Source organism: Panulirus ornatus, chromosome 7 (assembly GCF_036320965.1).
Source record: "Panulirus ornatus isolate Po-2019 chromosome 7, ASM3632096v1, whole genome shotgun sequence".
NCBI classification, from domain to species: Eukaryota; Metazoa; Arthropoda; class Malacostraca; order Decapoda; family Palinuridae; genus Panulirus; species Panulirus ornatus.
In genome coordinates, this window is record NC_092230.1 from 19,554,004 (window position 1) to 19,578,156 (window position 24,153).

General features: G+C 40.4%; 1 protein-coding gene across 2 annotated transcripts in view; it reads left to right on the top strand.

The window, feature by feature from the left end:
- The window catches only part of Prosalpha5 (proteasome alpha5 subunit), a 326,150-nt gene extending 302,315 nt beyond the window's left edge, over window positions 1–23,835 (top strand). For both annotated transcript variants that reach the window (XM_071663308.1, XM_071663307.1), the window contains exons 5-6: window positions 5,435–5,596; window positions 23,173–23,835. In XM_071663308.1, the coding sequence (XP_071519409.1) occupies window positions 5,435–5,596; window positions 23,173–23,337 (327 nt within the window). In that variant the 3' untranslated portion in view covers window positions 23,338–23,835. The remainder of the gene's footprint in view (window positions 1–5,434; window positions 5,597–23,172) is intronic.
- The last annotated feature ends 318 nt before the right edge of the window (window positions 23,836–24,153 follow it).

Sequence of the window (24,153 nt, forward strand, 5' to 3'; positions counted from 1 at the left end):
CACACTTTACCAAACTCAGTCACCAGCTTCTGCAGTTTCTCACATGAATCAGCCACCAGCGCTGTATCATCAGCGAACAACAACTGACTCACTTCCCAAGCTCTCTCATCCCCAACAGACTTCATACTTGCCCCTCTTTCCAAAACTCTTGCATTCACCTCCCTAACAACCCCATCCATAAACAAATTAAACAACCATGGAGACATCACACACCCCTGCCGCAAACCTACATTCACTGAGAACCAGTCACTTTCCTCTCTTCCTACACGTACACATGCCTTACATCCTCGATAAAAACTTTTCACTGCTTCTAACAACTTGCCTCCCACACCATATATTCTTAATACCTTCCACAGAGCATCTCTATCAACTGTATCATATGCCTCCTCCAGATCCATAGATGCTACATACAAATCCATTTGCTTTTCTAAGTATTTCTCACATACATTCTACAAAGCAAATACCTGATCCACACATCCTCTACCACTTCTGAAACCACACTGCTCTTCCCCAATCTGATGCTCTGTACATGCCTTCACCCTCTCAATCAATACCCTCCCATATAATTTACCAGGAATACTCAACAAACTTATACCTCTGTAATTGGAGAACTCACTCTTATCCCCTTTGCCTTTGTACAATGGCACTATGCACGCATTCTGCCAATCCTCAGGCACCTCACCATGAGTCATACATACATTAAATAACCTTACCAACCAGTCAATAATACAGTCACCCCCTTTTTTAATAAATTCCTCTGCAATACCATCCAAACCTGCTGCCTTGCCGGCTTTCATCTTCCGCAAAGCTTTTACTACCTCTTCTCTGTTTACCAAATCATTTTCCCTAACCCTCTCACTTTGCACACCACCTCGACCAAAACACCCTATATCTGACACTCTGTCATCAAACACATTCAACAAACCTTCAAAATACTCACTCCATCTCCTTCTCACATCACCACTACTTGTTATCACCTCCCCATTTGCGCCCTTCACTGAAGTTCCCATTTGCTCCCTTGTCTTACGCACTTTATTTACCTCCTTCCAGAACATCTTTTTATTCTCCCCAAAATTTAATGATACTCTCTCACCCCAACTCTCAGTTGCCCTCTTTTTCACCTCTTGCACCTTTCTCTTGACCTCCTGTCTCTTTTTTATACATCTTCCACTCAATTGCATTTTTTCCCTGCAAAAATCGTCCAAATGCCTCTCTCTTCTCTTTCACTAATAATCTTACTTCTTGATCCCACCACTCACTACCCTTTCTAATCAACCCACCTCCCACTTCTTCTTTTTTCACCTCCTCCTAGTACTACTTTTTTTTTTTTTTTATACCTCGTCGCTGTCTCCCGCGTTTGCGAGGTAGCGCAAGGAAACAGACGAAAGAAATGGCCCAACCCACCCCCATACACATGTATATACATACGTCCACACACACAAATATACATACCTACACAGCTTTCCATGGTTTACCCCAGACGCTTCACATGCCTTGATTCAATCCACTGACAGCAAGTCAACCCCGGTATACCACATCCCTCCAATTCACTCTATTCCTTGCCCTCCTTTCACCCTCCTGCATGTTCAGGCCCCGATCACACAAAATCTTTTTCACTCCATCTTTCCACCTCCAATTTGGTCTCCCACTTCTCCTCATTCCCTCCAGCTCCGACACATATATCCTCTTGGTCAATCTTTCCTCACTCATTCTCTCCATGTGCCCAAACCATTTCAAAACACCCTCTTCTGCTCTCTCAACCACGCTCTTTTTATTTCCACACATCTCTCTTACCCTTGCGTTACTTACTTGATCAAACCACCTCACACCACACATTGTCCTCAAACATCTCATTTCCAGCACATCCATCCTCCTGCACACAACTCTATCCATAGCCCACGCCTCGCAACCATACAACATTGTTGGAACCACTATTCCTTCAAACATACCCATTTTTGCTTTCCGACTTCCACACATTCTTCAAGGCTCCCAGAATTTTTGCCCCCTCCCCCACCCTATGATCCACTTCCGCTTCCATGGTTCCATCGGCTGCCAGATCCACTCCCAGATATCTAAAACACTTTACTTCCTCCAGTTTTTCTCCATTCAAACTTACCTCCCAATTGACTTGACCCTCAACCCTACTGTACCTAATAACCTTGCTCTTATTCACATTTACTCTTAACTTTCTTCTTTCACACACTTTACCAAACTCAGTCACCAGCTTCTGCAGTTTCTCACATGAATCAGCCACCAGCGCTGTATCATCAGCGAACAACAACTGACTCACTTCCCAAGCTCTCTCATCCCCAACAGACTTCATACTTGCCCCTCTTTCCAAAACTCTTGCATTCACCTCCCTAACAACCCCATCCATAAACAAATTAAACAACCATGGAGACATCACACACCCCTGCCGCAAACCTACATTCACTGAGAACCAGTCACTTTCCTCTCTTCCTACACGTACACATGCCTTACATCCTCGATAAAAACTTTTCACTGCTTCTAACAACTTGCCTCCCACACCATATATTCTTAATACCTTCCACAGAGCATCTCTATCAACTGTATCATATGCCTCCTCCAGATCCATAGATGCTACATACAAATCCATTTGCTTTTCTAAGTATTTCTCACATACATTCTACAAAGCAAATACCTGATCCACACATCCTCTACCACTTCTGAAACCACACTGCTCTTCCCCAATCTGATGCTCTGTACATGCCTTCACCCTCTCAATCAATACCCTCCCATATAATTTACCAGGAATACTCAACAAACTTATACCTCTGTAATTGGAGAACTCACTCTTATCCCCTTTGCCTTTGTACAATGGCACTATGCACGCATTCTGCCAATCCTCAGGCACCTCACCATGAGTCATACATACATTAAATAACCTTACCAACCAGTCAATAATACAGTCACCCCCTTTTTTAATAAATTCCTCTGCAATACCATCCAAACCTGCTGCCTTGCCGGCTTTCATCTTCCGCAAAGCTTTTACTACCTCTTCTCTGTTTACCAAATCATTTTCCCTAACCCTCTCACTTTGCACACCACCTCGACCAAAACACCCTATATCTGACACTCTGTCATCAAACACATTCAACAAACCTTCAAAATACTCACTCCATCTCCTTCTCACATCACCACTACTTGTTATCACCTCCCCATTTGCGCCCTTCACTGAAGTTCCCATTTGCTCCCTTGTCTTACGCACTTTATTTACCTCCTTCCAGAACATCTTTTTATTCTCCCCAAAATTTAATGATACTCTCTCACCCCAACTCTCAGTTGCCCTCTTTTTCACCTCTTGCACCTTTCTCTTGACCTCCTGTCTCTTTTTTATACATCTTCCACTCAATTGCATTTTTTCCCTGCAAAAATCGTCCAAATGCCTCTCTCTTCTCTTTCACTAATAATCTTACTTCTTGATCCCACCACTCACTACCCTTTCTAATCAACCCACCTCCCACTTCTTCTTTTTTCACCTCCTCCTAGTACTACTTTTTTTTTTTTTTTTTATACCTCGTCGCTGTCTCCCGCGTTTGCGAGGTAGCGCAAGGAAACAGACGAAAGAAATGGCCCAACCCACCCCCATACACATGTATATCCATACGTCCACACACACAAATATGCATACCTACACAGATTTCCATGGTTTACCCCAGACGCTTCACATGCCTTGATTCAATCCACTGACAGCACGTCAACCCCGGTATACCACATCCCTCCAATTCACTCTATTCCTTGCCCTCCTTTCACCCTCCTGCATGTTCAGGCCCCGATCACACAAAATCTTTTTCACTCCATCTTTCCACCTCCAATTTGGTCTCCCTCTTCTCCTCATTCCCTCCACCTCTGACACGTATATCCTCTTGGTCAATCTTTCCTCACTCATTCTCTCCATGTGACCAAACCATTTCAGAACACCCTCTTCTGCTCTCTCAACCACGCTCTTTTTATTTCCACACATCTCTCTTACCCTTACGTTACTTACTCGATCAAACCACCTCACACCACACATTGTCCTCAAACATCTCATTTCCAGCACATCCATCCTCCTGCGCACAACTCTATCCATAGTCCACGCCTCGCAACCATACAACTCATCTTTCTTCAAAAATCTTTATCTACCCTTTCTTTGCTTTTCTCCATTAGCTTCCTAACATTCCACTTCCACATCTTATATTTTTCCCTTCACTTTAGTTGAACTTCCACTGGTTCACTGGTAAACTCCTTTTGAACCATCTATGTTTTTTTCTATCTTCCACAAAACTTCTAAATCTCATCTGTCCACCAAGTGTTTTCCCTTTTGTTCATAATCTCGCAACCTTATCTCCAGTTACTACTTCTGTAACCTTTAACATTCTCTTTCTAACATTATAGATGCCTCACAACTTTGTCATTCTGTTTTTAGACTCCTTGCATTCTCTCTGATTCATCTTCTCACTTGCCAAGACTTTTACCTCTCTATTCTTCTTTACACCATACCTCTACTTCTGCATGATCCTAACCTATACAAGAAGTGCAAATTGGTGAGAATTGCCAAAAAATTGTCTCACAATTCTGGCATCCAGCACAACCTTTTGCCCTTCATCTACTGTCACTGCCAATCAAACCATTTTGTTTCTCTCTTCCATCATAGCTCATCCGTGTATATCTTGTGCTGAAAAGTGGCCGTTGCAAGGAATAAACCTCTCTCAGCATAGAAATCTATAAGAACTTCCATTGTCACTTACTCCTGGCAATCTCCATATACCAACTAACTTGCCAGTTTCATCACATCCCACCTTTGTTTTCATTTCACCCATTACATCTATCTTTCTCTCTTTCTCAAACCCATTTATGTAGATATTCAGATTTCTCCCGAAAAATTTTATTACATTCCTACCTCGAACCGTCTTCATATTCACACACACACTTACTCATGCATACTTCACAATTCCAGTCTTTCCTTTCACCCACACTATTCTTGATCCATTCCATCCATGCTGTGTCCCCCTCCCCTACTCTTGGTGATAGTGCAGTTGCACATCCTTTTTTCTCTTTCCATTTTTCCATCCACAGTATCACTCTCTCTCTTTATGTCCCATGCTTAATGCTGCACAGCACATAACTTGCTCATTTTTGTACTCTCTGCTCTACTTTTCCCTCTTTAATGAAAATAGTCTGTTGAAGGCTAGAAGTATTTCAGACAAGGATGTATGACCCAACTTGGTGTAGAGTTTATGATGAGCTTTTTATATTAGTATGGAAGCATCTAATCTATCTCATGTAAATGGGAATGGAAGTAAGATGACTGATAGAGAATAATTTTTACTTCCTTATATATGTTACCAAGAACAAGTGTTCTTACCAGTACATATTTTTAACTTGCTCTTACATAATAGTCTTTCAGCAATTCATATTCTTTCCGTGACAGAGTCGCCCGTTTGGTGTGGCAATGCTGTTTGCAGGCATTGATAAATCGGGTGCACAGCTTTACCACATGGACCCCTCTGGCACTTTCTTGGAGTTTGGCGCCAAGGCCATTGGTTCTGGTTCTGAGGGAGCACAACAATCTCTCCAGGAGTCATACCACAAGGTAAGTCTGTCAGTATTTCTGAAATATATATGCTCAGCACAGGAAATTAAATACAACCTTACTTAACTGTGCTGAAGACTGTTAATGGTGATTTATTTTGTGGGTAGGTTGCATATCTGAATGTAAATGAAGATAGTATTAAGCTGTTTCTCAGGATAAGGTAAGAATGAGTAGCTAGTGTTATGCAGTTTCTCAGGATAAGGTAAGAAAGGGTAACTAGTATTATGCTGTTTCTCAGGATAAGTAAGAAAGGGTAGCTTGCTACATTTCTTGGTTAACTGTATTGCATAATGTTCTTTCTCAGATAAGAAGGTAAGAAGGTTTAGCTTCATCCCGTGGTTTAAGATGGTCACATGTAGGACTGGTTTAGAAGTCTGTGCATTAAGGCTCAGTTTCTGCTTTTGTAGATTATCAAGTTAACCATGAATCCTCTTGTAAAAGAATAACTATTGTAGAAGTAGATTGATAAGTGAAACTTACGAATGTCAATTTCTTGTATTGGTTACACTAGTTGTTGCGTTGAGATATCCTCACGTATTATTTTTATCATGATTTTATCATATATGATTTTTTTTTGTTTTACTGAGTTGGATTAGTTATAGAAGTGAGAAAAGATAAGTTCACTGTTTTCTCCTTGTATTTTTCATTCGTTCCTGGTGATAACTCAGTGATGGGGGGAAACAGCAAACAGGTATAAAAAACATGGAATTTATTTTGCATCTTCTTTGATAGACAAGCCTAAACTTTCTGTGATGCAAGTTTTGGTTGGACAGCCATCATCAGTAGAATTTCAACCATAAAATGAAAGTAATTGCCTAGCCTGTCAATTGCTGGACATTGAAGCCCAGCCAATTAAAGACCACCTTTCTATATCAAAGAAATAGTTGCCTCACCCTTAACACTGTTGTCTTTGTCAACTTTGGCTCCTCTGGCATTCATTTAGGTTGGTAATCCATGCCTAACAGGGATGTTGGGAATATTTGTGCACCACCAGGAGAATTACTTTTACTTTCAACAAGGCTCCACTAGGGCATATATCTTGGTATGGGAAAAAGAACATAGAAAGTTATTAAAAGAGGTGGGAGTGAGGGGGGGGTCTGGAAATCCTCCCTTCATTTCTGAAAAAAGAAACAGTGAACATTTATGAATGATAGACTTGTTATAGAATGTTATGTCTTGTTTTTATCTGGATCATGGGATTACTTAATAGTGCAGATGATTTTCACCTTTATGGCAAGTTAATCAAATGCAGCAAAGGAAAAGAAGATCGCATGTAAATGAGTAAATCAGGATTCGTTTTATGTTTCTTACTCATTTTATTTGTGTTTAAGCTTTTCTACCAATAGCGTAGACCTTTTCCTAATCAAAGATTTGAAATACAGTTAGCGCCATATGTTCATGGTAGAGTAACTGTTATTTCTGAATAATCAGTAGTACACAAAAGTGGCAGCAGTGATACTTTCTTTGCTGTAAGTTAATGTTCTTGCTGTGTCAGTGAAGTGCTTATATAGTGACATCATTAGCTTAGGCAGTAGTATATATTTATGGCATCAGAATTAGAAACTTGCCTGCTGCATGTTGTTGCTTAAATTTTAATGTAGAAAGAAATATGTTTTGCTTCCTTAGGAAGAGCTGCCAACCTGTTTCAAACATGATGGATTTAAAGTCATGGGTGTTTGGGTTAAGTTGAATGGGGCAGAATGTCCAGTTTCGTCAGTCTACAAGCAGTGGTTCACCAAACATATTTGCTGGCATGTAATTTTATTTTTTTTTTTTTTCATATCATGGTTTTCAGAATGGGTGATATTCTTTCCCATTTTGCCTCATGTAGGAAGGAATTGTTTTCATAACACAAAAACTAATTCATTTCTAATTTTTTTCTGTTAACTTTTTTCTTCTCACCCAAGATGACCTTGATTAGGGCATGTCATTTGCCCATACCATGTCAGTCACAAACACAAAAAATATTTATTGGTGTTATCTTAATAATGCTAATTCTTGGAAACTGCTCCTGAAAAAAAGAATTGTTTGAGTTCCTTTAGTGTTTACTCATATTGTTTGTTTCTTAGTCCAGGTCATAAGTTTGTTGATATCTTCAGGCTTTTCTCAAGCATGTATTGGCTGTTTTGACAATGTAGGATCCAGCGTTGCACTGCATGCTCGAGATGTGTTGTCAATACAGAAAAGTATGATGTCTGGTTTGTATAGTATGGTCTATAACAAACGTTTTTTGTTGAAACCTGTCCCTACTTTTTGAGTAGCAGCTGTACTTTGGTCAGTACATTTTAGCTACTCACTGATAATTAGTCTAAGATTCATCTCTCTGAAAAAACTTGTTCAGATATCCTGGATATGTTTATGTGATTTATGTCTCTGTGATTTAACACTTACTATTTGTCCGTATTGAAACATTTGCCACTTCTGTGATCAAATTGACAATCTGTATAGGTCCTTCTCGATACTTCTGTAATCATTCTTAGATATTACGTCACCTCTGTTTATTTTTTTATCAGCAAGTGAATCATTACAGGTTGTAGAATTTGTAGTTTGATACAAGGTTGTGAGATAGAAAGGAGGAAATGCATGGTAGACAAATGGAAACAAATGCTGTGGAAAAGAAGAAAAAGGCATAATGTATATTGCTTGAAAGGAATGCACTAACAGAAGTTCAGCAAAGGAGGAGGGAAGAATATTAGATGTGTTAGCAAAATGTTAGGAATTGAGAAGGTAAAGGAAAGCAAAGAAAATGAGTAGATGAAGAATGTAGAAGTTGAGTAAAATGTCTTATTTAGAGAAAATAAGAAGTTTTTAGAAGTTGTACTGGAAGAGAGGTGAAAAAGGAAAGAGGTGGATGTAAGAGTAGAAATGTGAATATGAGAAGTAAGGAAGGGGAGTTGCTGAATCAAAAGGAGGAAGTGAAAGGAAGCTGGAAGGAGTGTTTTGAAGAAATGATGAATGTGGGAGATGGTAAAGCAGCAGTTGTTACTTGCGTGGATATGGAAGATGGAAGGAGAAGGATATATGTCATGGGCCCAAAGCAAGATAGTAGGTGAAAAGGGAGATAATGAGGTTTGAGGTATGTAAGGCACCTGGAGTAGATAGGATTATGGCTGAAATCTTGAAATATGGAGGAGAAAACATGATAGAGTGGATGCATTTGATATGTAATTTAGCATGGAAGCAGCAGGTTGTACCTGAGGATTGGTGAAAGCTGTTGTTCCTGTATATATGTCACACTCAGAACGAATGTAGCCTTTGTTGTCTTTTCCTAGAGCTACCTCGCACACATGTGGGGGGAGGGGGCTGTTATTTCATATGCAGCGGGGTAGCAACGGGAATGAATAAAGGCAGACAGTATGAATTATGTACATGTGTGTATATGTATATGTCTGTGTGTGTGTATATATGTATACGTTGAGATGTATAGTTACGTATTTGTGCGTGTGTGGACGTGTATGTATATATATGTGTATGTGGGTGGGTTGGGCCATTCTTTCGTTTGTTTCCTTGTGCTACCTCGCTAACGCGGGAGACAGCGACAAAGTATGATAGAAAAAATATATATATTTTTTTTTTCTTGCTATTTGCCATTTCCCGCGTTAGCAAGGTAGTGTTAAGAACAGAGGACTGGGCCTTTGAGGGAATATCCTCACCTGGCCCCCTTCTCTCTTCCTTCTTTTGGAAAATTGGAAAAAAAAAAAAGGAAGCGTTAAGAACAGAGGACTAGGCCTTAAAGGAAATATCCTCACTTGGCCCCTTTCTCTGTTCCTTCTTTTGGAAAATCAAAAATGAAAGGGGAAGATTTCCATCCCCCTGTTTCTACTTCTTTTGTTGCTTTCTGCAGCACGCAGGGAATACATGAGAAATATTCATTATCCCCTATCCCCAGAAGTCAGTGACTGACTTTGGTAAAGTGTGTGAAAGAAGAAAGTTGAGAGTAAATGTGAATAAGAGTAAGGTTACTAGGTTCAGTAGGGTTGAGGAACAAGTCAATTGGAAGGTATGTTTGAATGGAGAAAAACTGGAGGAAGTGAAGTGTTTCAGATACCTAGGAGTAGACTTAGCAGCAGATGGAACCATGGAAGTGGAAGTGAGTCACAGGGTGGGGGTGGGAGCGAAGGTTCTGGGAGCGTTGAAGAATGTGTGGAAGGCGAGAATGTTATCTCTGAGAGCAAAAATGGGTATGTTTGAAGGAAAAGTGGTTCTAATGATGTTATATGGTTGCGAGACATGGGCTGTAGATATGGTTGTGTGGAGGAGGGTGGATGTGTTGAAAATGAAATGTTAAAGGACCGTATGTGGTGTGAGATGGTTTGATCGAGTAAGTAATGGAAGGGTAAGAGAGATGTGTGGTAATATAAAGAGTGTGGTTGAGAGAGCAGAAGAGGGTGTGTTGAAATGGTTTGGTCACATGGGGTTTCCAGAGGGAACGGGAATCAAAGATGTAGATACATGGATACACTGTAATGGTTAAAACTAATTCTGCTGATTTTAGTTTAACTGTTTATGACATAAAGAATTTAGCCAAGGACTGTGACTTGTGGTATCTTTCTAGTTTCCCTTAGAAATTGGATTTTTTTCCCTTTCAGTGCTATTCATTTTTTTTTAGTTAGTAAAGCAGTATTTTATCCCAATGCATATTTTATTATTGATACCATAAGCTTGTATTTTATGGGAAAAAATCTTTCATGGGGAAGTAGCCAAAGGCCTCTTGGAAGTCATACCCTTTGATTGCAGGGTAATAAGTCTAGGCTTCTTCCAGCAGTTGTGAATTTCTTAAAAAAAAGAAAGAAGGAGTCCTATGAAATGATGCTGAATATTACATATAGGAAAAAGCAGTATGTCGATGAATTGGAAGCCTCCCAAGTTTTGATAACATTGCATGGAAGCTAGATGTTGCAGAGCAGGCAGGGAAATTTTCCCATGTGCACTTACTCATGATAAGTTCCAGTGATAAATGCTTCTTTCCTAGTCTCTTAGTCAGACCTCTTCATATGAGTCAGGTCCTCTTCATACAACCCATTAGGCTTTTCACTTCTCCACATGTCATCATAGGATTTCTTTAATTTTCAGCAATCTGAAAGTTTTTCCAGAATTGAATTGAGAAATTATAAGCTGCTTCCAATAATTAGCTGATGAAATGCAGGAGCTAATGGTATGAAAAAAATGAGGTGCATTGGAATTGGTGATGGAACTTTGAACAAGTATACTTACATTGCTCACATATAGGTTCTTGTGGCCAAATTGCATTATAAGGGCTTAGTGAATAATATGATTCTATTTTGTTCTCCCAATTTTTATGTATTTATTGGAAGACTTTCAGTAAACTGGTGAGGTAGTCTGTTTTTATGGAAATGATGTTGGCTGTATTTAATTTCATACCTTTGTGGAAATGTGAGCCCCTGTTCAGTAAGTATCCATAATTTTTCCAAGTCTTTAAGTGAAGCTAATTGGTCATTGATATAATTCACACTTCATATCATTTTCCTTGACTAGTAGTTCAATATTTTCCTGCTGTAGTGCACATTTCCTGTCACTCATAAGTTTATTTATTATTTATTTATTTTGCTTTGTCACTGTCTCCCGCGTTTGCGAGGTAGCGCAAGGAAACAGACAAAAGAAATGGCCCAACCCACCCCCATACACGTGTATATACATACATGTCCTCACACGCAAATACACATACCTACACATCTCAATGTACACATATATATACACACAGACATATACATATATACACATGTACATAATTCGTACTGTCTGCCTTTATTTATTCTCATCGCCACCTCGCCACACATGGAATAACATCCCCCTCCCCCCCTCATGGGTGCGAGGTAGCGCTTGGAAAAGACAACTAAGGCCCCATTCGTTCACACTCAGTCTCTAGCTGTCATGAAATAATGCCTGAAACCACAGCTCCCTTTCCACATCCAGACCCCACAGAACTTTCCATGGTTTACCCCAGATGCTTCACATGCCCTGATTCAATCCATTGACAGCACGTCGACCCCGGTATACCACATCGATCCAGTTCACTCTATTCCTTGCCCACCTTTCACTCTCCTGCTTGTTCAGGCCCCGATCACTCAAAATCTTTTTCACTCCAACTTTCCACCTCCAATTTGGTCTCCCACTTCTCCTCGTTCCCTCCACCTCCGACACATATATCCTCTTGGTCAATCTTTCCTCACTCATTCTCTCCATGTGCCCAAACCATTTCAAAACACCCTCTTCTGCTCTCTCAACCACGCTCTTTTTATTTCCACACATCTCTCTTACCCTTACATTACTTACTCAATCAAACCACCTCACACCACATATTGTCCTCAAACATCTCATTTCCAGCACATCCACCCTTCTGCGCACAACTCTATCCATAGCCCACGCCTCGCAACCATATAACATTGTTGGAACCACTATTCCTTCAAACATACCCATTTTTGCTTTCCGAGATAATGTTCTCGACTTCCAAACATTCTTCAAGGCTCCCAGGATTTTCGCCCCCTCCCCCACCCTGTGATTGGTATAATATTTTCCAGCTGCAGTTCACATTTCTTTTCACTTTCCTTAAGTATTAGTGTAATATTTTCCAGCTGTAGTGCATATTTCCAGTCATTTCCTTAAATAATGGCATAGTAATTTCCAGGTTTTAGTTCTTGGGCAATTTTTCCTCAAATGAAAATTCATCACATTGTTTTAACAGCAAAAAGATGGCTGTGTGTTTCTGGTTTACTTGTGACTGCTTCTGTACATGTTGAACTGAAGGCTTCATCCATTACTAGTGCTTAATTTTTTTAATAGTAAATAATAGTTTCATTTTCATCAAGTAATGATTCTTTGATATCTTGATACTTTTTTTCTAATTACACGGTAGTAAAATTATCTGGTTACCTTTAATGTATAAATAATTTCTACATATTTTTTTATCTAGTTTCTCTAAGAGCCCCATGACAGTTTACATGTTTCTAATGTGGTTCATTGTATAAAATTGTTAGATTTTCTCTTACAAAAGCTCATGTTTTGTTAAGGTGAATTTTTTACATTTTTCTTTCTTTTGAAAATGACATGCAGTACCAGGAAGCTGCTATTTTCTCAAATGAATACTAAGAGTTTTGATAGATAAAACTTTTCATTGACATTTGTTCTTATTTAATGGTTAATGATATAATAGTTCACTGTTTCCCATAATAATGCTGGGAAGAAGTGGTCTCATTTGCTCACATCCACCCTCTAACTGTCATCATATAATGCACCAAAACCACATCCCCCTGTCCACAAACAGGTATCACATATCTTTCTATGGTTTCCCTTGACTGCCTTATGTTCCCTAGTTCAGTCCATTGACAGCACATCTCTCCAATTCACTCTATCCTCTGCATGCCTTACACCTTCCTGCATTTTCGAACACCAGGCACTCAGAACTGTTTCCATATTGTCCTTCCATCTCCACCTCAGTGCCCTCCTCTATCCTTCCACTTATAACACATATACCCTCTTTATCAGCCTCTACCCTCTTATTCTCATCATATGTCCAAACTATATCGGCACACCCTCTTCAGTTTTCTCAACCATTTTCTTCCCATTACAACACCTCTATCTTACCTTATCATGCCTTACTCATTCAATTGACCCTCCTCTCACCACAAATTGTCCTAAAGCATTTCATTTTTAACATTCACCCTCTTCCATGAATTCTCTTCTATGGCCCAAGCATTGTGTCCATACGACACCATCAGGATTAGTATTCCTTCAGACATGCCATATTTTTGCCTTCTTAGTGGTCTTTCTTTCCACACATTTCTGAATGCACCCAAGTTAATTATTGCTGAGATAAGGTATTGGTAGGTCTCTCTCTCTCTCTCTCATTCCCTGCAATAAAATTGTTTAATTGTATTTCTGGTTAATGATAACAGGATCTTATTGCTTAGGATGTAGAAGGTGCTTACCTTTTTCCCTCTTAATTCAGGCATGTATCGCTGCTGCTCATAGTCAAATACAGATAGTCCATTTCGAATTTAAGACTTGTTTCTTCTCTTAGCTGTGATAAAAGCTGACATCTTATAGAGTTCTGGAATACTTGAATGAAGCTATTTAGACTTTGCATGCCTCAAGAACATGGTGGGTGAATTTGCATGCCAAGGTTTTTCTGTAATTGTACCTTTATTGCAGAACTCTTGACAGCTAGTGTCTTTTAGGAGTGGATGTCTCAATATATGGTAATTTAGATTCTGTTTACTAAGTATCCTAGTGCCTTTATCAACAGGTCAGCTCAACCCATCTCCCAACTGCTCATACTTTGTCCTACAGTAGTACCCAAGGATTATTCTGATATTCATGCTGATATTAGCATGTTTAAAGATGTGATAGAAAGTAAAACTATAGTTATGCAAAATATTTTCACCATGAAGTGGTTCCAACAATGTTGTATGGTTGTGAGGCGTGGGCTATAGTTAGGTTTGTGCGGAGGAGGGTGGATGTGTTGGAAATCAGATGTTTGAGGACAGTATGTGGTGTGAGGTGGTTTGATCGAGTAAGTAATGAAAGGGTAAGAGAGATGTGTGGTGATAAAAAGTGTGGTTGAGAGAGCAGAAGAGGGTGTTTTGAAATGGTTTGGTCACATGGAGAGAATGAGTGAGGAAAGATTGACAAAGAGGATATATGTGTCTTACATGGAGGGAATGAGAAGTGGGAGACCAAATTGGAGGTGGAAGGATGGAGTGAAAAGGATTTTGAGCAATCGGGGCCTGAACATGCAGCAGGGTGAAAGGCGTGCAAGGAATAGAGTGAATTGGAACGATGTGGTATACCGGGGTGGCCGTGCTGTCAGTGGATTGAACCAGGACATGTGAAGAGTCTTGGGTAAACTATGGAAAGTTTTGTGGGGCCTGGATGTGGAAAGGTAGCTGTGGTTTCGGTGCATTATACATGACAACTAGAGACTGAGTGTGAACGAATGTGGCCTTTGTTGTCTTTTCCTAGCGCTACCTTGCACGCATGAGGGGGGAGGGGGTTGTCATTACATGTGTGGCGGGGTGGCGATGGGAATGAATAAAGGCAGCAAGTATGAATTATGTACATGTGTATATATGTATATGACTGTGTATGTATATATATGTATAGGGGATAGGGGAGAAAGAATATATATATATATATATATATATATATATATATATATATATATATATATATATATATATATATTCTTTTTCTTTCTTTCAAACTATTTGCCATTTCCCGCATTAGCGAGGTAGCGTTAAGAACAGAGGACTGGGCCTTTGAGGGAATACCCTCACCTGGCCCAATTCTCTGTTCCTTCTTTTGGAAAATTAAAAAAAAAATGAGAGGGGAGGATTTCCAGCCCCCCGCTCCCTCCCCTTTTAGTCGCCTTCTACGACACGCAGGAATATCTGGGAAGTATTCTTTCTCCCCTATCCCCAGGGAATATATATATATATATATATATATATATTTATTAAAAAAGGGGGTGACTGTATTGTTGACTGGTTGGTAAGGTTATTTAATGTATGTATGACTCATGGTGAGGTGCCTGAGGATTGGCGGAATGCGTGCATAGTGCCATTGTACAAAGGCAAAGGGGATAAGAGTGAGTGCTCAAATTACAGAGGTATAAGTTTGTTGAGTATTCCTGGTAAATTATATGGGAGGGTATTGATTGAGAGGGTGAAGGCATGTACAGAGCATCAGATTGGGGAAGAGCAGTGTGGTTTCAGAAGTGGTAGAGGATGTGTGGATCAGGTGTTTGCTTTGAAGAATGTATGTGAGAAGTACTTAGAAAAGCAAATGGATTTGTATGTAGCATTTATGGATCTGGAGAAGGCATATGATAGAGTCGATAGAGATGCTCTGTGGAAGGTATTAAGAATATATGGTGTGGGAGGAAAGTTGTTAGAAGCAGTGAAAAGTTTTTATCGAGGATGTAAGGCATGTGTACGTGTAGGAAGAGAGGAAAGTGATTGGTTCTCAGTGAATGTAGGTTTGCGGCAGGGGTGTGTGATGTCTCCATGGTTGTTTAATTTGTTTATGGATGGGGTTGTTAGGGAGGTAAATGCAAGAGTTTTGGAAAGAGGGGCAAGTATGAAGTCTGTTGTGGATGAGAGAGCTTGGGAAGTGAGTCAGTTGTTGTTCGCTGATGATACAGCGCTGGTGGCTGATTCATGTGAGAAACTGCAGAAGCTGGTGACTGAGTTTGGTAAAGTGTGTGGAAGAAGAAAGTTAAGAGTAAATGTGAATAAGAGCAAGGTTATTAGGTACAGTAGGGTTGAGGGTCAAGTCAATTGGGAGGTGAGTTTGAATGGAGAAAAACTGGAGGAAGTGAAGTGTTTTAGATATCTGGGAGTGGATCTGGCAGCGGATGGAACCATGGAAGCAGAAGTGGATCATAGGGTGGGGGAGGGGGCGAAAATTCTGGGGGCCTTGAAGAATGTGTGGAAGTCGAGAACATTATCTCGGAAAGCAAAAATGGGTATGTTTGAAGGAATAGTGGTTCCAACAATGTTGTATGGTTGCAAGGCGTGGGCTATGGATAGAGTTGTGCGCAGGAGGATGGATGTGCTGGAAATGAGATGTTTGAGGACAATGTGTGGTGTGAGGTGGTTTGATCGAGTGAGTAACGTAAGGGTAAGAGAGATGTGTGGAAATAAAAAGAGCGTGGTTGAGAGAGCAGAAGAGGGTGTTTTGAAGTGGTTTGGGCACATGGAGAGGATGAGTGAGGAAAGATTGACCAAGAGGATATATGTGTCGGAGGTGGAGGGAGCAAGGAGAAGAGGGAGACCAAATTGGAAGTGGAAAGACGGAGTGAAAAAGATTTTGTGTGATCGGGGCCTGAACATGCAGGAGGGTGAAAGGAGGGCAAGGAATAGAGTGAATTGGAGCGATGTGGTATACCGGGGTTGACGTGCTGTCAGTGGATTGAATCAGGGCATGTGAAGCGTCTGGGGTAAACCATGGAAAGCTGTGTATGTATGTATATTTGCGTGTGTGGACGTATGTATATACATGTGTATGGGGGGGGTTGGGCCATTTCTTTCGTCTGTTTCCTTGCGCTACCTCGCAAACGCGGGAGACAGCGACAAAGTATAAATAAAAAAAAAAATATATATATATTTATTTATTTTATTACACTTTGTCGTTTGATGATAGAGTGGCAGATATAGGGTGTTTTGGTTGAGGTGGTACGCAAAGTGAAAGGATTAGGGAAAATCATTTGGTAAACAGAGAAGAGGTAGTAAAAGCTTTGCGGAAGATGAAAGTCGGCAAGGCAGCAGGTTTGGATGGTATTGCAGTGGAATTTATTAAAAAAGGGGGGTGACTGTATTGTTGACTGGTTGGTAAGGTTATTTAATGTATGTATGACTCATGGTGAGGTGCCTGAGGATTGGCAGAATGCTTGCATAGTGCCATTGTACAAAGGCAAAGGGGATAAAAGTGAGTGCTCAAATTACAGAGGTATAAGTATGTTGAGTATTCCTGGGAAACTATATGGGAGGGTATTGATTGAGAGGGCAAAGGCATGTACAGAGCATCAGATTGGGAAGAGCAGTGTGGTTTCAGAAGTGGTGGAGGATGTGTGGATCAGGTGTTTGCTTTGAAGAATGTGTGTGAGAAATACTTAGAAAAGCAAATGGATTTGTATTGAGCGTTTATGGATCTGGAGAAGGCATATGATAGCGTTGACAGAGATGCTCTGTGGAAAGTATTAAGAATATATGGTGTGGGAGGCAAGTTGTTAGAAGCAGTGAAAAGTTTTTATCGAGGATGTAAAATATAAGGCATGTGTACGAGTAGGAAGAGAGGAAAGTGACTGGTTCTCAGTGAATGTTGGTTTGCAGCACGGGTGCGTGATGTCTCCATGGTTGTTTAATTTCTTTATGGATGGGGTTGTTAGGGAAGTGAATGCAAGAGTTTTGGAAAGATGTTTTGGAAGGAGGTAAATAAAGTGCGTAAGTCAAGAGAACAAATGGGAACATCGGTGAAGGGTGCTAATGGGGAGGTTATAACAAGTAGTGGTGATGTGAGAAGGAGATGGAGCGAGCATTTTGAAGGGTTGTTGAATGTGTTAGATGATAGAGTGGCAGATATAGGGTGTTTTGGTCAAGGTGGTGTGCGAAGTGAGAGGGTTAGGGAGAATGATTTGGTAAACAGAGAAGAGGTAGTAAAAGCTTTGTGAAAGATGAAAGCTGGCAAGGCAGTGGGTTTAGATGGTATTGCTGTGGAATTTATTAAAAAAGGGGATGACTGTGTTGTTGACTGGTTGGTAAGGATATTTGATATATGTATGACTCTTGGTGAGGTGCCTGAGGATTGGCAGAATGCATGCATAGTGCCATTGCACAAAGGCAAAGGGGATAAAGGTGAGTGCTCAAATTACAGAGGTATAAGTTTGTTGAGTATTCCTGGGAAACTATATGGGAGGGTGTTGACTGAGAGGGTGAAGGCATGTACAGAGCATCAGATTGGGGAAGAGCAGTGTGGTTTCAGAAGTGGTAGAGGATGTGTGGATCAGGTGTTTGCTTTGAAGAATGTATGTGAGAAATACTTAGAAAAGCAAATGGATTTGTATGGAGCATTTATGGATCTGGAGAAGGCATATAATAAGAGTTGACAGAGATGCTCTGTGGAAGGTATTAAGAATATATGGTGTGGGAGGCAAGTTGTTAGAAGCAGTGAAAAGTTTTTATCGAAGATGTAAGGCATGTACGTGTAGGAAGAGAGGAAAGTGATTGGTTCTTATTGAATGTCAGTTTTCGGCAGGGGTGTGTGATGTCTCCATGGTTGTTTAATTTGTTTATGGATGGGGTTGTTAGGGAGGTGAATGCAAGAGTTTTGGAGAGAGGGGCAAGTAGGCAGTCTGTTGTGGATGAGAGAGCTTGGGAAGTGAGTCAGTTGTTGTTCGCTGATGATACAGTGCTGGTGGCTGATTCGGGTGAGAAATTGTGGAAGCTGGTGACTGAGTGTGGTAAAGTGTGTGAAAGAAGAAAGCTGAGAGTAAATGTGAATAAGAGCAAGGTTTATTTACAGTAGGGTTGAGGGACAAGTCAATTGGGAGGTAAGTTTGAATGGAGAAAAACTGGAGGAAGTGAAGTGTTTTAGATATCTGGGAGTGGATTCGGCAGCGAATGGAACCATGGAAGCGGAAGTGAGTTACATGGTGGGGGAGGGGGCAAAAGTTCTGGGAGCATTGTAAAATGTTGGGAAGGCGAGAACATTATCTCGGAAAGCAAAAATGGGTATGTTTGAAGGAATAGTGGTTCCAAAATGCTGTATGATTGCGAGGTGTGGGCTATAGATAGAGTTGTGTGGAGGAGGGTGGATATGTTGGAAATGAGGTGCTTAAGGACAATATGTGGTGTGTGATGGTTTTATCGAGTAAGTAATGAAAGGGTAAGAGAGACGTGTGGTAATAAAAAGAGTGTGGTTGAGAGAGCAGAAGAGGGTTTTTTGAAATGGCTTGGTGACATGGAAAGAATGAGTGAGAAAAGATTGACAAAGAGGATATATGTGTCGGAGGTGGAGGGAGCAAGGAGAAGAGGGAGACCAAATTGGAGGTGGAAAGATGGAGTGAAAAAGATTTTGTGTGATCGGGGCCTGAACATGCAGGAGGGTGAAAGGAGGGCAAGGAATAGAGTGAATTGGAGCGATGTGGTATACCGGGGTTGACGTGCTGTCAGTGGATTGAATCAGGGCATGTGAAGCGTCTGGGGTAAACCATGGAAAGCTGTGTATGTATGTATATTTGCGTGTGTGGACGTATGTATATACATGTGTATGGGGGGGGTTGGGCCATTTCTTTCGTCTGTTTCCTTGCGCTACCTCGCAAACGCGGGAGACAGCGACAAAGTATAAATAAAAAAAAAAATATATATATATTTATTTATTTTATTACACTTTGTCGTTTGATGATAGAGTGGCAGATATAGGGTGTTTTGGTTGAGGTGGTACGCAAAGTGAAAGGATTAGGGAAAATCATTTGGTAAACAGAGAAGAGGTAGTAAAAGCTTTGCGGAAGATGAAAGTCGGCAAGGCAGCAGGTTTGGATGGTATTGCAGTGGAATTTATTAAAAAAGGGGGGTGACTGTATTGTTGACTGGTTGGTAAGGTTATTTAATGTATGTATGACTCATGGTGAGGTGCCTGAGGATTGGCAGAATGCTTGCATAGTGCCATTGTACAAAGGCAAAGGGGATAAAAGTGAGTGCTCAAATTACAGAGGTATAAGTATGTTGAGTATTCCTGGGAAACTATATGGGAGGGTATTGATTGAGAGGGCAAAGGCATGTACAGAGCATCAGATTGGGAAGAGCAGTGTGGTTTCAGAAGTGGTGGAGGATGTGTGGATCAGGTGTTTGCTTTGAAGAATGTGTGTGAGAAATACTTAGAAAAGCAAATGGATTTGTATTGAGCGTTTATGGATCTGGAGAAGGCATATGATAGCGTTGACAGAGATGCTCTGTGGAAAGTATTAAGAATATATGGTGTGGGAGGCAAGTTGTTAGAAGCAGTGAAAAGTTTTTATCGAGGATGTAAAATATAAGGCATGTGTACGAGTAGGAAGAGAGGAAAGTGACTGGTTCTCAGTGAATGTTGGTTTGCAGCACGGGTGCGTGATGTCTCCATGGTTGTTTAATTTCTTTATGGATGGGGTTGTTAGGGAAGTGAATGCAAGAGTTTTGGAAAGATGTTTTGGAAGGAGGTAAATAAAGTGCGTAAGTCAAGAGAACAAATGGGAACATCGGTGAAGGGTGCTAATGGGGAGGTTATAACAAGTAGTGGTGATGTGAGAAGGAGATGGAGCGAGCATTTTGAAGGGTTGTTGAATGTGTTAGATGATAGAGTGGCAGATATAGGGTGTTTTGGTCAAGGTGGTGTGCGAAGTGAGAGGGTTAGGGAGAATGATTTGGTAAACAGAGAAGAGGTAGTAAAAGCTTTGTGAAAGATGAAAGCTGGCAAGGCAGTGGGTTTAGATGGTATTGCTGTGGAATTTATTAAAAAAGGGGATGACTGTGTTGTTGACTGGTTGGTAAGGATATTTGATATATGTATGACTCTTGGTGAGGTGCCTGAGGATTGGCAGAATGCATGCATAGTGCCATTGCACAAAGGCAAAGGGGATAAAGGTGAGTGCTCAAATTACAGAGGTATAAGTTTGTTGAGTATTCCTGGGAAACTATATGGGAGGGTGTTGACTGAGAGGGTGAAGGCATGTACAGAGCATCAGATTGGGGAAGAGCAGTGTGGTTTCAGAAGTGGTAGAGGATGTGTGGATCAGGTGTTTGCTTTGAAGAATGTATGTGAGAAATACTTAGAAAAGCAAATGGATTTGTATGGAGCATTTATGGATCTGGAGAAGGCATATAATAAGAGTTGACAGAGATGCTCTGTGGAAGGTATTAAGAATATATGGTGTGGGAGGCAAGTTGTTAGAAGCAGTGAAAAGTTTTTATCGAAGATGTAAGGCATGTACGTGTAGGAAGAGAGGAAAGTGATTGGTTCTTATTGAATGTCAGTTTTCGGCAGGGGTGTGTGATGTCTCCATGGTTGTTTAATTTGTTTATGGATGGGGTTGTTAGGGAGGTGAATGCAAGAGTTTTGGAGAGAGGGGCAAGTAGGCAGTCTGTTGTGGATGAGAGAGCTTGGGAAGTGAGTCAGTTGTTGTTCGCTGATGATACAGTGCTGGTGGCTGATTCGGGTGAGAAATTGTGGAAGCTGGTGACTGAGTGTGGTAAAGTGTGTGAAAGAAGAAAGCTGAGAGTAAATGTGAATAAGAGCAAGGTTTATTTACAGTAGGGTTGAGGGACAAGTCAATTGGGAGGTAAGTTTGAATGGAGAAAAACTGGAGGAAGTGAAGTGTTTTAGATATCTGGGAGTGGATTCGGCAGCGAATGGAACCATGGAAGCGGAAGTGAGTTACATGGTGGGGGAGGGGGCAAAAGTTCTGGGAGCATTGTAAAATGTTGGGAAGGCGAGAACATTATCTCGGAAAGCAAAAATGGGTATGTTTGAAGGAATAGTGGTTCCAAAATGCTGTATGATTGCGAGGTGTGGGCTATAGATAGAGTTGTGTGGAGGAGGGTGGATATGTTGGAAATGAGGTGCTTAAGGACAATATGTGGTGTGTGATGGTTTTATCGAGTAAGTAATGAAAGGGTAAGAGAGACGTGTGGTAATAAAAAGAGTGCGGTTGAGAGAGCAGAAGAGGGTTTTTTGAAATGGCTTGGTGACATGGAAAGAATGAGTGAGAAAAGATTGACAAAGAGGATATATGTGTCAGAGGTGAAAGAAACGAGGAGAAGTGGGAGACCAAATTGGAGGTGGAAAGATGGAGTGAAAAAGATTTTGAGCGATCAGGGCCTGAACATACAGGAGGGTGAAAGGCATGCAAGGAATAGAGTGAATTGGAGTGATGTGGTATACTGGGGTTGACGTGCTGTCAATGGATTGAACCATGGCATGTGAAGCATCTGGGGGAATCCATGAAAAGTTTTGTGGGGCCTGGATGTGGAAAGGGAGCTGTGGTTTTGGTGCATTATACATGACAGCTAGAGACTGTGTGTGAACGAATGTGGCATTTTTTGTCTTTTTCCTAGTACTACCTCGTGCACATATGGGGGGAGGGGCCTGTCATTTCATGTGTGGTGGGGTGGCGATGGGAATGAATAAAGGCAGCAAGTATGAATTATATACATGTGTATTTATGTGTAAGTCTGTGTATGTATATATATGTATACATTGAAATGTCTTCTTTCTTTCTTTCAAACTATTTGCCATTGCCCGCATTAGCGAGGTAGGGTTAAGAACAGAGGAGTGGGCCTTTGAGGGAATATCCTCACTTGGCCCCCTTCTCTGTTCCTTCTTTTAGAAAATGAAAAAAAACCGGGAGGGGAGGATTTCCAGCCCCCCCACTTTCTCCCCTTTTAGTCGCCTTGTACAACACGCAGGGAATACGTGCATGTTTGTACATGTGTATGTGGGTAGGTTGGGCCATTCTTCTGTCTGTTTCCTTGCGCTACCTCGCTGACGCGGGAGACAGCGACAAAGTATAATAAATAAATATATTTTTTTTTCATACATATTCGCCATTTCCTTCATTAGCGAGTTAGCATTAAGAACAGAGGAAAGAGCTTTAGAAGGGAATATATCAGATAAGATTAGAATTGGTAAAATTTTTCTTGATCTCTATCATAACATCACTCCCCACCATCAGTCTCAAACTTGACTAGCTGTGCAAATTTGGTGACATTTTTACCTTTAGAATCTAGCTTGCAGCATTCTACATTTGAAATTATGATATGATATAGCCTTTACAGTTCATATTCACAGTAGTGCAGATACCATTTAATTAGAAATATATTTGTAATGCAAATATGTAGTGGCATTTCTTACAACAGAGTTTGTCGTTATTTACTAACTATATTATGTAGGTTTAAGAATAAATTTTCTTATCTTTTAAACTGGTGCTTTCTCGTTGTTATCTTGAATTTGCTGTAACTCATCAGATAGGGTTTTCCTTAGTGTTACATATACAGAAAATTTCAATGCCCCTTTTTTCTGTGTCCCAGTCAATGACACTGCAAGAGGCCTTGAAGATTGCGTTGACAGTACTAAAACAAGTGATGGAAGAAAAAGTGAGTGGCTCCAATGTCGAAGTGGCAGCTGTTACACCAGAGAAAGGTTTCCACCGGTATCCACAGAATGAAGTAGAAGCAATCATCTCAGACCTTTAATTGGTTATGGTATATATAGAATAATTTTTCTAAGTGATGTTTTAGGACAAATGGAAATCATGGTATGCCTCACTGAAAGGACATGTTTTGAAGCACTCACAGAAAAACATGCTACTGTTGTTTGTGTCTTGTAAAAGTTAGAGAAAAACAGTGTCCACTGCCATAATTGTGTCCATTTTTGCATTATACCTTTGGTATGTTTATCCTTTGTCTTGTTCAAAATGAGAAACTTTGATATTTAGTACAAGAAATATAGCTTTGTCAGTGGTGTGCAGAAATGTATTTAGTTTCAGCACTTTTATGAGACATAATCAGTCCTTAACATGAATCAAGTGTAAAAACTTTAATATCTGCTGTTATTGAAGAGAATGAATACACAATGAAGATGGAAAATAACAGCTGGTCACTGTCAACTGGGAGCTTTGACAGCAGTTTCTTATAAGGAATAATTAATTACTCATGTTGTGCAGTTTTTCTAATTAAAGAAAATGGTGATAACTTGATTTTTTTACCACTCCTTTGCAGCTTGTTTTTATTTACATGCTTTTGTGCATTTTTTCAATGATGTGGTTTATATAAGATTATTACAAGTTTGTTCAATACTGTGCCATCAAATACACTTTATTCTCTTCACATACCATCCATCATTCCTTGTCATCCCTCAACTTGAATCTTCTTTTTTTATTTATTCTTTGTGCATTATTACAGTTGTTATATAACTCCAGAAACCCTTTTATGGGGCTCCAGCAGTTGTATGCTCCACACTTATGACTACACTCCACAAAGGAGTAGGGAAATTATGGACTTCTTTAGAGT